This window comes from Xenopus laevis, chromosome 3S (assembly GCF_017654675.1).
Source record: "Xenopus laevis strain J_2021 chromosome 3S, Xenopus_laevis_v10.1, whole genome shotgun sequence".
NCBI classification, from domain to species: domain Eukaryota; kingdom Metazoa; phylum Chordata; class Amphibia; order Anura; family Pipidae; genus Xenopus; species Xenopus laevis.
The window spans coordinates 48,337,716-48,351,146 of NC_054376.1; the positions used below are offsets into that span (position 1 = coordinate 48,337,716).

Consider the following 13,431-nt stretch of genomic DNA (forward strand, 5'->3'; position numbering starts at 1 on the left):
ACCTGAGATGGCGCCTACACACCAAAATTACAACTAAAAAAATACACTTGCTGGTTCAGGAATGAAATTTTATATTGTAGAGTGAATTATTTGCAATGTAAACAGTGTAATTTAGAAATAGAAACTACCCCATAAAAATCATGACGGAATCCCTTTAAGATCTCTCCTAGAGATGTTTAGGGCAGGCATGGCTGTGTACACAATATAAAACACCTATACCGTATGTTCATAAGCTATTCTATAAAAAGTAAAAATAGACCTGAATGTTTGTAGGTGTAGGACCTGCCATATTGCTTCTGCTCAGGTAACAGCCAGAGACTCAAATGAAACTTAATGGACAATGCAACAATATTGTACAGTATTTTTTTTAATAGCTTTATTAAGCAGTAAAATCCATAGTGTATTCAAAATCCAAAATTGGGCTGGAAAAAGCCACATATGTACGTAGAACAGGGGCTGGCAATGAGGAATGGCTAGAACTCAATGACCAAACAGATTTATTAAAAACTCAGATTTGCTGGACTATGAGATATAAGGGAACAGGTCTTAATTATAAGAAACTAAGGTGTGGAAGAATGGTATTCTACAGGTCCAATCAGTACTGGACTGGGAATCAAAATAGGCCCTGCCATTCCTACTACATAGAGGCCCAATCAGCCCACTTAATAGTCACTTTCTATGGCATCTTACAGCAGCCCCTCTGGCAGTTGCCAGAACCCACAGATTGCCAGCCCAGGCCTGGGTCCCATGTATTCTAAAATAGTTACTTGTTCTTGCCAAGAGTCCTTTGTTTCTCAGCATGTTCCACAATCTTTTCTTCTACATAAAGTCCTTTCCTTTTCCTCACAGAGTTCATGTATTTTCGGGTTTGGTTTTCAGAGTCTGCCTTTTCTCCAAAGTGCAAGTATTCTTCCTCTGTGGTCGGCACCCAGAATGGATCACTAGAAATCACCTATGAGAGAAACATTTGATAAACAGAGGAGAACCAGAAAATCAGTTTCGTGGGAACTGGAGTCTTGGCTGGAGGTTACATGGCTTCTGCTACATTGCTTGAAAGTCAGAACCAGCAGTGCAGAAAGGAAGAAAACAAATACTACTTTTGATAACAATGACATTTAGAAATTATAAAACCATTAACAGAGAAGGCACTGGGAGGTGGTGGTTGCACTGAAGTACCACTGGCCAAGGAAGATTTTAGCAAACAGAATAACCAGCCTAGAGTACCAAGTGATTATACTCACTGGTTAGTGAATATATCTTTCCTTGACTTCTAAAAAAAGTCTAAATAGTGTATATGGGAGTTGCTCCTAGGTCACATAATAGGTGGCAGGTTTGAATGTACAGGGAAATAATCTGCAAATGCCTTTCCATACTTAAAGATATCAACAGTGGCCATAGCTACCGGGGGGAGCAGCGGGTGTGATTGCATACTGCACCAGCACGCATTTTCTTTACCCCATTTACCGGAAGAGGACAGTTAGGTTACTGGATTTCACTGACATATGTGATTTGAATTTGCAGTTTTTTATTTTTGCCAAGTTAATAGTAGAGATAACCAGCTGGAAGCAAGAATGGCCCTGTGGTTTTTGGACCCCCCTCCAAAAAACGAACAAACTCAAAATTCAGCGAAACCATCACTACTTCTTTACACCACAGATTTACACAGTGGTGCAGCTATATTGCCTGCCTACTATACCCAATAGCCGCATTGCATATAGTGCTAGGAAAGAAAAACAAAGAATGAATAACTCACTTGTGCTGCCTCATTGTAATCTGTAGGTAGCATTGATACGTGCAAGCAATGCAAACCATTCTGTGTTAAGAAAATAACTTGTGGAAATTGCTGAAAGACGGGGGCAATAATGACAAGGCCACACAGCTGCTGCTATCTGAGAGACACAATAAGTAACCGTACTTTGCTTTATAACATATTCATGCCGGTTAATGGGTTATGCACCATAGACAGGACATCACCATTAAGAGCACATTTATAATGAATGCCTTTATCTATGTGTATCACGGCTGTCTGACCTGCTGCCTTTCAGCTGTTCAAATGCAACTCAGTATTACCGACGCTGGTCTCTAACCCTTCTCTCTCGCTCTCACAGGGGCAGAAACAAAAGAAAAATGAATTAAATGATTGCCCAGTTTCTCTGAAACAGTTTTTTTTTTTCATCAGATAATAAGACCGGAGGTGCAAAGACACATTTGCTTCCCACAAAGAATTTATGGATTTTAAAATGTTATAATTAAATACAAACAATTCCGACATCCCTTTCAAGTGTGTCAGCCACGCAGCAGATGGTGAAAACAAAACTAATCCCTTTCTTTTCCCTTTGCAACTGCTATTGTAATGTAATGCTTCCACGCGAGCACATCTACTCATTACCGAAGAACGTCCCATGGCGGTGCGCTTTCATACTCTGTGAAATGCTAGTGAGATTGCTAATAAATGCTGATTGGCTACTTGCAGAAGAGGGTTTAATGTAACATGCTCACAAATGCACTGAATTTATTCTCTCACTCCTCCGACACTGGCACATGCCAAGGAAAGTTACAGTGTGTTATATTGTTATGTTTTATATTATGTAATTCAGTGGTTTATAGAAATAACAGGCTAAGCTGTAGCATTCTACACTCAAGCCTAAGTTCTCCATGCCATGGAATGTGTTACTTCTGGGTTCCAAATGTGCTGAGACACCAATAAAGTCCAACTCTATTTCAAGAGTCAGCAATGCATTGTTAGGCTGAAAAACTCTCACTGGCTAGCTCATATTGAAAGTGTTTTTTTTTTTTTCATTTGTACAGTAATTATGCCTGGGTAATTTAAGTTAGTACAAGACAGATGTGATGCTCCCAGTAAGTTCTGGGTCTTTTGGTAACATAAATTGCAGAAAAGTGAGAGGCAGGATTAAACGGCAAATATTAGTTAATTAAGTTAACGTGTCTCGTGACACGTAATATTTGCAGTTTAATCCTGCTTGAACCTGTGCTCTTCTACTAGAGGGGTAGGAGCAGGAAATTCAACACCAGGGGTCCCCAACTTTTTATACCTGTGAGCCACATTCAAATGTAAAAAGATTTGGGTAGTGACAAAAGCATGAAAAAGTTCCTAGGTGTGCCAAATATTTGGTAGCTCCTACATGGACTGGCAGCATACAGGAGGCTCTGTTTGGCAGTACTGTTGGTTTTTATGCAACCAAAACTACTTGCCTCCAAGCCAGGAATTTAAAGTAAGCACCTGCTTTAAGGCCACTGGGAGAAACATCCAATGGGTTGTTTGCAAGCCACTGGTTGGGGATCAGTCGAGGACAGCAACATTTTGTGCAGTGCCAATGGTTTTTTAAAAACTTTTTTGCTTGACAATCTATCTTGTGAGTAATCGCTTTATTGTTTGCCACAGAAAATGGTTGTCCCTGGAAATATCCCTGGTTTTGTGAAACTGACCGGCTCTACAGATGTATTTCTAGTCTAAAAACACAGCATTGTACCAAATTAGCTAGGGAGTAACAGTACTTTTATATGTTAGCAAAGACGTAGTAGAAACAATGTCCCATCAAAGCTATGTGCACACACACATTTTGAGTCCAGTATTCACAAGAATTGGGGTGCACCAAAGAATTGTTTTATGAAATCACACCATTTTGTACCCTACTTCTGATTTCTGATTCACCCACTTCTCTGTGCACCCACTTTTAAAAGTGTGCCAGGGCTGTATATAGAGGAAAACGGAGTGGCAGTACCATCCACATGTAGAAAAGACAGCAGCAAAAAGGGATCGGTGAGAATAGAGGCAATGGCAGGCATATAGTTAGTGTAGACATGTAATGGTTGTGAGAGGCAGTACCAATCCCTTTTTAGTGATCCGTTTGTACCAATTTAGTAGACTCATCTTTGAAGGTTCCCTAAAGAATTGCAGTAGAATAATCAAAACAAACAGTATATTTGCCATGTACACCTAAAAAACCTGTGTGTACGTAAGAAAATGTGTTGTATGCTTGCCTCAAGAGGATGGGACATAGAAGGAACACTTGCTTTTCCTTTAAGAAATAAAATAAATTTTGATGACAGATTTATCAAAATGTGAGCATAGAGTTCACCACAGAAAAACTCACCCACTGTCTATTCATTCCAATTGGATTTTTAAAATTCCTTTTATCAATGGGTGAAAAAACATATAGAGGCTGAGAGAAACCAATTCAGCTCCATCTGCCCATGGCCTAAATCTGATTCTAAAATTCCCACAGGAATGAAACAAAAGTGGGTGAGTTTTTCTGTGGTGAGCTCTAGTTTCACATTTTGACAAATCTGTCCCTAAGAATAATACATTGGAAAGCGCAATTAGAAAATAATGCAGTTAGCATCTTCATTTATGAATTCCCTACCAGCTTTCTACCATCACCCTGTTCTATGAGTCAATGCTATGGGGGAGGCTCAAACAAAAGTGCAGTTCTTAATAGCAATGCTGATTTCCAGCATAATTCTGAACTGCCCCAAACTAATGGTTATTATTGGCTGGAGCTTCAAATTCCTATACTGGTGCAAGGCTGATCAAATATGTCAATGCAATCACTTTCCACAAAGTTTATAGAAATACCCATACCCCTTTCAGACCCACCATCAAAAGACAGTAACTGCCAAAAACACAATGGGAGTGTTTGCTATAAATCCTTGGCTTTTATTTGTACTAACAATAATGATGAATGCCCTGCTTCAGATTATTTTATTGAATGATTAGAAGGCTCACCGCATGTTCCTACTTTTTCATAAAATTACAGCACACTAGCTGCATTATCCCGGTTAACAAAGGTCCCATAATGCATCAAAGCACCCATAACATTATCAGCTCTAAAATACTCATATCTGCTGCCCCCTTATGATCACTTACTCGCTCATAGCCTTATGGATAATTAAAGAATCTTCAGGAACAATAGCAGAGAAGGGATGGTTCTTTGTAAAAAGTATGAGGGGCCTCAAAATCCCTTGAAGTTTTTTCCAATAAGGATGGAACATGGCACAGAAAATATACCATGTTTACAATAAATGTAAAACAAATAAAACAATGGCATCCCAGACAACATTACATACGCTGATTTTCTTTTCCCTTTAGATTTTTGCATTTCCTTGGACACTCAATATAATGTTCATCTTAAGATGACCATACACAGCTCGTTCAGTCTGAGTCAGCAGGTTATCTGCCCGTATATGGGGCACTCCAAAAGGCCCTCCTGACCAATCACTGGCCTAAGATCTTCCAGATATCAATCATAAGCTGTATAGGTTTATTGATGACCTACATTCCAGTCACTGTCTGCAGGGCTGAATTTACATAGCGGGTGCCCCGAGGCCTGCTGTCGTTTGTTGGCCCGTCCCCTCCCCTTTATTTGCGCAAATTTTCGGAGCAATGGGGATTCAGGCATGGGAAGTTTGAAAAACGATCATATCGCCTGTGCATCCCCAGTGCTTCTGAACCAATGCAGGTGTGGTTGGGCTGCATACCACCCCCTAAAATCCTGCTGCCCTAGGCCCCAGCCTTAGTGGCCTTTCCACATATCCAGCCCTGGTGATCTGTTCATTTGGTCCAAGGCATGAGCCCGATATCGCCCACCTCAAGGTCACCAAATGAGCAGATCTTTTAGTATACTCCCAGCTTTATTCAATTTACCCATCACCTTGTGCCCTGTTTTCCCCTTCCATTTCTCATCCCATTTCTCATCCCATTTATGTTTAAATTTGGCAAGTTTATCCTTTTTGCTGCTTTGTTTCTTTAGACAGGGAGGGCCTGTGTTTTGTGCCTGTTTGGATGGGAAAGCTTTCCCAGGTTTCTGGTTGTAATTTATGAATGAAGCTAGTTGGGTAGGAAATATCATAGGGAATGTTGTAGATTTGCAGAAGAGACAACCAAAATCATAAGCAGAACCCAAAATCTAAAACTATTGATGAGAACTTTAGGACAGTCCAGACTGTGATTTACTTAATTAAAAAATAAAAAAATATGGTATAAGTTTTGGCTTGTTTTCAAGACATTTATTTATTAATTCTTTGAGTAGTAAATTAATGCTAGTAACCCAATTTATTTATTTTGAATGGGACTATGAAATTATGTGCTAATTCAGGCTATTAGCCACGTTAGCAACACAAGGAGCCTGTAATCGTGGATTTTAAGGCAGCTCATACTTTTTAACTGGGTGATAAGGATATGCAAAGATAGGGAATCATATTCTATAATATAAAAATTATTTTGATACATAGAAAGCATTACCACAGCCTGGATCCATTAATTTTTGCTTACTACATTTTGCTTACATGAGAACTAGCAAAAAGGTCCAGTGGCTACAACAAAGCTAAATCTTACAATCCATGATCACCCCCTCCCTTAAGTGGGTCTGATTGATGAGAATAGCTTTCTTACTTATCGGAGTGTTCAAACACAGGGGTACAAAATAAAGCATAACATGACAAATTACCCAGGACTAAATAAGGAACTTGGCAAGGAATCCTGCAATCTCTGGTGGACAGACAGTTACCATTAAGTGCAGGACAGATGGAGTGAATCTTAATAGTAAGTAAACAACTATCCAGATTCTAGTCTGCTGAGTGAAAACACCAGGATCCTCCAATGGGAAATATGTCACACTGCATCTGCTGTTGAGACATGATATAGCCCAATCATAGTTATCGTAGCAGTTGCTAAAAGCTACTGCAAACATTCCCCAGATACTACCCTTTCCCTTAACCATTTACTAGGACCAGGCCATTCTGCTCCATGGGTATATGTTTTGCACACAGTGTCGGCAGGATATAAACAGTTATATGTCTGGTCTAGGAAAAGCTTTTTGAAGGGTTATTAAAGGGTAAGATACTGGACTTTATAGCAAATCATAATACTATGAGTGTATGCTTGCATTGTTTTATGTGTGATAGATCTTGCCAGACTAACTTAATTTCTTTTTATGAGAAGGCAGGGACCTCGATTCTGGGATGGCAGTGGATGTGATTTACTTAGACTTTGCTAAAGCATTTGATACAGTGCCACATAGAAGGTTACTGGTTAAACGAAGGAATGTTGGCCTGGAACATAGAATTTGTACCTGGATAGAGAACTGGCTAAAAGATAGACTACAAAGAGTGGTGGTAAATGGAACATTTCTAATTGGACCAGTGTTGTTAGTGGAGTACCGCAGGGCTCTGTACTAGGTCCCTTGCTTTTCAACTTGTTTATTAATGACCTGGAAGTGGGCATTGAAAGTACTGTTTCTATTTTGTAGATGATACTAAATTGTGCAGAACTATAGGTTCCATGCAGGATGCTGCCACTTTGCAGAGTGATTTGTCTAAACTGGAAAACTGGGCAGCAGACTGGAAAATGAGGTTCAATGTTGATAAATGCAAGGTTATGCACTTAAATGAGAAGGATCTAGGGTTTTTTTGTAGATAACAAGTTGTCTAATTCTGGGCAGTGTCATTCTGTGGCTACTAAAGCAAATAAAGTTCTGTCTTGCATAAAAAAGGGCATTAACTCAAGGGATGAAAACATAATTATGCCTCTTTATAGGTCCCTGGTAAGGCCTCACCTGGAGAGTGCAGTGCAGTTTTAAGAATGGCTTGGATGATTTTTTGGACAGACAGAATATCAAAGGCTATTTTTGATACTAAGCTCTATAGTTAGTATAGATATGGGTATATATAATTTGTGCGAAAGTAGGGAGGGTGTGTTTGTATGGATGCTGGGTTTTCATTGGAAGAGTTGGACTTGATGGACTTTGTCTTTTTTCAACCTGATTTAACTATGTAACTATGGTCTAGTAACAGCTGCTTTATGGCAGGAGATACTGGGTGGCCTACAGAACCGGGGAATTGTGCTGATTCTATAAGACGGTTAGCTGGAATGAAAAAAATACCAATCTTTCCTGCTAGTACCATCTCATGTGAAGAAATTGTTTAAAATGCATCATAAAATAGTAGTAGTGTCATTTTATAGGGAAAGTTCCTTGGGGTTTTTATGAATAACAGGATCTGGCACGAGCTCCTGCCAATCTAGCAGTAGTTGGTTCAAGTATATGGATATGTTATCATGTGAATTATAGTCTGTAGGCACTATATAAAACATAACACTGTATTTAATGGGATAACAGATTCTGGGACAACTTGAATAACTCAAGACTTTGTAGATTATTATTATTAACATGTATTTATATAGCGCCAACATATTCCATAGCGCTGTATCAATCACAACACGTATCTCTCCTTTCAATGCTTGTGTCATCACTTTATTCTAAACAGTCCACAGATCACTACCTTAATGAGTAAAGACATAAAAGTGTTCAAGTTAGAATACAATTGAATTAAGAAAGTGTGCACCTATCTCCAGCAAACTGTATAAGTGAGTGGCAGGAAGAAAGAAAGGCATTTTTAAACCCCTGGGACTTTGCCCACAAAACACAATTTCCTGACCTTCAAGTTTTCAGACATATTTTTATTTGAAAGTCCATTTGTTTGATTTAGTCAGACTGGGTTTGTTCACTTTTAAATTAGATTAAAGTGTGAAACTACTGTATTTATTAGGTCTGTTTATGATAAGTGATCCTATCCCCAAGGATAAAATGGAGTTGTATCCTCTTGCTTAGTCATCTAAAATGGTGATCACATGCCCATTCACCTCTGTGAATATGGAGATCGCATATGAATCCAATTTTCATGAGATAAGCAGGGTGTGTTTTCTATTTGAAGGACAAAGAAATTTAGATTCACTGGGGGCTGCCAAAATGTTAGCTGCCCACCAATGAATCACTTTGTTTTTTTACTGAGACTAAGACTGGTGTATTTTTTAAGCAAAACGTTTGTGACTCTTTTCACTTGGGATTGCTAACATTTTAGCACCCCAGTGAATCAGGGTTTCCTTATCCTTAAATATTCATAAAAAAGCTAAACTTCAGCAAAAGATACAACTAATTTTACCAATAAGAATAAGTACATTCAATCTGAACACTCTGCAGTGCAAATGAGGTCTTAGCAATGTGGATTTGTGATTAGATGCTCACTTGTGCCACAATAATACAAACTCAAGGAAGAGTTTGGTTGGAGTTAGACTCAAGAAATCATACACTGAGGTGCTAGTAATTCTGCCTCAACAATTTTGGAGCTATAACACTATATTTTCTAAGAAAAATACTCAGCTTTCAAAACAACATATGTGCTATTCCCTACCACTAGCCTAAGGAAAGGAAACAGGCGACTATATTCTCTACAGACTTATAATGGTTACCCCATCAAACCCTGACAGGCCCCTGGTACTTTAAATATTTTCAAAGGTAAATAACATGAAAGATTATTTACGATCACCCAAAACCTTTGGGTATGGAGTGGTGGAAATGAAGAAAGCTCCAAACCAACTCTGTTTAATATCAAACTAAGAATACTTGTGTGTTTTTTTTCCCCAGGAAGAAAAAAAAACTCCCAGGACTGTGTGTTGTTTGATAAAAGTTAATTTCAGTGTGTAATTGCATAATTACCCCATCTGTTTTCTGAGCTGTATTTTTAGAGCAATTAAATTTCCCCAATGACATTTGCCATTTTGAGATCTTTGAGGAGGGTCTCAAAGACAGTGTCTAATTGTAATGCTCCTTTCTGGGCCTGTGCTGCATCTTTTACGGACATGCTTTGCATATAAGAGAACCCAACCTGTTTCTTGGAAAGAGCAAATGTGTCTCTAGCAGGAAAGGACAGCCTATAGCGGTGGATGTCAGACGTTTTCAATTCAAGCCTCCCTAGGAAGCCTGTGGGCACTATATAAAATATATATTTAATGGGATAACCGACTCTGGGACCACTTGAATGACTTAAGGCTTTGTAGATTATTATTATTAACATGTATTTATATAGCGCCAACATATTTCGTAGCGTGGTATCAGTCACAACAGGGAGCCCTCCCTTCAATACTTGTGTCATCACTTTATTCCCAACAGCCCACAGATCACTACCTTAATGAGTAAAGATGTAAGTTAGAATACAATTGAATCAAGAAAGTGTGAACCTATCTCCAGCAAACTGGGTGGCAGTAAGAAGGAAAGGCATTTTGTAAACCCCTGGGACTTTGCCCACAAAACATAATTTCCTGACCTTCAAGTTTTCAGCCATATTTTCATTTGAAAGTCCATTCGTTTGATTTGGTGAAACTGTTTTTTTTTTTCACTTTTAAATTTGATTAAAGTGTGAAACTACTGTATGTTTTTATATGGTCTGTTCAAGATAAGTGATCCTATCCTTAAGGGTAAAATGGAGTTGCATCCTCTTGCTTAGTCATCTACAATGGTGATCACATGCCCATTCATCTCTCTGAATATGGAAATCGCATATGAATCCAATTTTCATGAGATAAGCAGGGTGTGTTTTCTATTTGAAGGACAAGGAAATTTAGATTCACTGGGGCTGCCAAAATGTTAGCCGCCCAACCAAAACCTTTCGGTATGGAGTGGTGGAAATGAAGAAAGCTCCAAACCAACTCTGTTTATTATCAGACTGAGAATACTTGTGTATTTTTTTCCAGGAAGAGGAAAAAACTCCCAGGATGACTGTGTGTTGTTTGATAAAAGTTAATTTCAGTGTGTAATTGCATAATTACCCCATTTGTTTTCTGAGCTGTATTTTAGAGCAATTAAATTTTTTTTCCCCCAATGACATTTGCCATTTTGAGATCTTTGAGGAGGGTCTCAAAGACAGTGTCTAATTGTAATGTTCCTTTCTGGGCCTGTGCTGCTTCTTCTAAGGACATGTTTGTATAGCAGAGAACCCAACCTGTTTCTTTGAAAGAGCAAATGTGTCTTGTATTGTCTCTAGCAGTAAAGGACAACCTATAGCGGTGTCTGTCAGACATTTTCAATTCAAGTCTCCCTAGGAAGTCCAGTCACTGGTCAGGCCCCTTAGTTCATACCAAGGCTGCAGTTATAGAAATATATTGGTGTATTAGTTATTAAACCATAGCTCCAAGAATACTAGCAAATATTTTAACCAAAAATCTCCCTAATGGACCTTAAAGGTGAATGTCTTTACTTCACACAGCAAATAATTATCCCCCCCAAATCTCATCCTAAACGGCCTTCGGTCTGTGCCCCATGCCACTACTCCAGGCCCTCAGGGCAAACAAACCCCATGGTTTGAGAACTCCTGTCTATATATAGCCTCCATTTGTCTATCTGACACTGCTTTTTGATCCATTGGGTTTTGAAACTCTGAATTTCAAACACAACGTTTCTCAGCTTGTCTGTGGGGTTAAAGAGATTTCTGTAACCCTATTCAAAGACCAGCCAAAATATTGTCAGAAAGAGTGATTTAGAGGATACGCTCAAGTGTTTAATAAAATGGCTTTAGGGACTACAACTGGGATAGGACAAACGACACAATGTGGCGGCAGTATAAGATCACACGCACTAAATGTACTTCTGGGTAAAGAGGCTGTTAAATTTGTTAATGTATTTGACATTTTGCATCGGTTTGAAGAGCATGTGCAATCACTGCCTATTACAATAACAACACCTTCAATGACAGGGCTTGTAGTGCCTGTTTGCTCACAAGAATGAGGTACAAGACAGGAATATATATATATTCATATATATAAACAAGGAGACATTTTGGGAAATTCCTTATCATTTTCACAATATTTTGTTTAAAACTGCTTCCATTTGATTGAGGGAGAGAGAGAATGTGACTGTACAGAAAGTAGGGGATGCTCTGCGACCCACATTGATTGGTACATGGATAGAGGGTAAGTGCTCAAGAACCCTATACAGATATGGCATCCCTTATCCTGAAACCATTTATGCAGAAAGGTTAACCAAATAATTCTAATTTAAAAAAAAAATCCTTTATCTCTGTAATAATAAACCAGTACCTTGTACTTTATCTTAACTAAGCTGCATGAATCCATATTGTAGCAAAACAATCCTATTGGTTTATTTAATGTTTACATTTTTTTAGTAGACAAAGGGGAACTCTACACAAACATAACTGAAGCTTTTTGGAAAGAAAATATAATTTCAAGCAACTTTGCAATATACATCAATTAAATTTGCAGAAGTTTCATGATTTGTAATGGTTTCTGACAGTTCCCTAAGCCTAGCCCCCTGCTCTCCTGCTGATCTGTCTGACTACTTTGCTGAGCTGGCTGACTACTGCATCAGCAGCCATCTTGTCACAGCCTGTATCCTCCAAACCCCACAATTCCCTGCACACATGATTTCAATAAGGAACAGAACATCTCAGTGCAATGCATTGTGGGTTATGTAGTTCCTGCATGTTGTCTGTGAGCTGTGGAGAAGTTGTTACAATTTGTAACATCAGTGTTTAGCCCCTCCTCCCATGCCAGGATTTCAAATGATGTAGAAAGAGAAGAACTGTTAACCAGCTGGATTTCAGCATAGAAAATGGCATTTATTCATACTTTTTGAAGAAACTGTTAACTGTTATGGATATATTAGGGGTTTCTGTGTTAGGTGGGCCTCTTTATCATATTTTGGTTTCGAAGCCAGAGTTCCCCTTTAAAGGAGAAACAAACCCCTACCCCCCACCCCACGTAGACCCCCCAGCCTAGCTGCCCCTCCCCCCGGGAAAATGGCCCTAACTTTTTACTTACCCCTTGGTGCAAAGTCACATCATCGGAGTTCACCGCAGCCATCTTCCGGGTCTTCTTCCAGTGATTTGGCAATTTCTGTTCATATCGGCGCATGCGCAGTTTTCGCAAACCAGTAAATTGCTCCAATTGCGCCACTTTGCCGGTCTCCGTCTCAGCTTACCAAGACCCAGAAGATGGCTGCGGTGAACTCCGATGCTTTGACTCTGCACCGCGGGTACCTAAAAATTTAGGGGCATTTCCCTGGGGGGGCAGCTAGGCTGGGGGGAGGGGTCTACGTGGGGTGTTTTTTTTTGCAAAGGGTTTGTTTCTCCTTTAAGGAATAGCGATTGAAATTATGGTAAAACCCCATATTCAAAACATCCCAGGTCCCAAAGCATTCTGGAATAGAGATCCCCTACCTGTATAGGGTAGTATCCAGGTAGCGAAACAAGAACGCATTTATTTAAATATATACATTTCTACATTTGCCTAAAAAGAGCATTTGAAGCTGTAACTGTTAGGAAGAATTCAATATCTGAAAATCAGAACCAATTGCAGAGAAGAGCCCATTGATAAAGTTTAAAAATAAAGGGTAATAACAAACCTGTGGATTATATATTTATAAGAAAAGGGAGGGTGCAAAATGCAGGACATTCTGGGGAAAGTGTATATTTATTTAAGAAAACCTCCTCAGCTGAGTACTTGATGGCAAACCCACTCCATATGGAGCAGTAAATCTTTGTCAAGTGGAAAGATATGGAGCAAAGAGCAGGGCAGAGCAACCCCATAAATCAAGAAGGAGTCTCCCAAATCTGAGACGGGTC

At 39.2% G+C, this 13,431-nt stretch overlaps 1 protein-coding gene across 1 annotated transcript in view; it reads right to left on the reverse strand.

Moving 5' to 3' along the window:
• Positions 1 to 354: 354 nt before the first annotated feature.
• Positions 355 to 13,431, reverse strand: part of LOC108712883 (elongation factor-like GTPase 1) — a 155,933-nt gene continuing 142,856 nt past the window's right edge. Inside the window, 1 exon segment of the mRNA XM_041588274.1 lies at positions 355 to 952. Coding sequence (XP_041444208.1) covers positions 764 to 952 — 189 coding nt within the window. The 3' untranslated portion in view covers positions 355 to 763.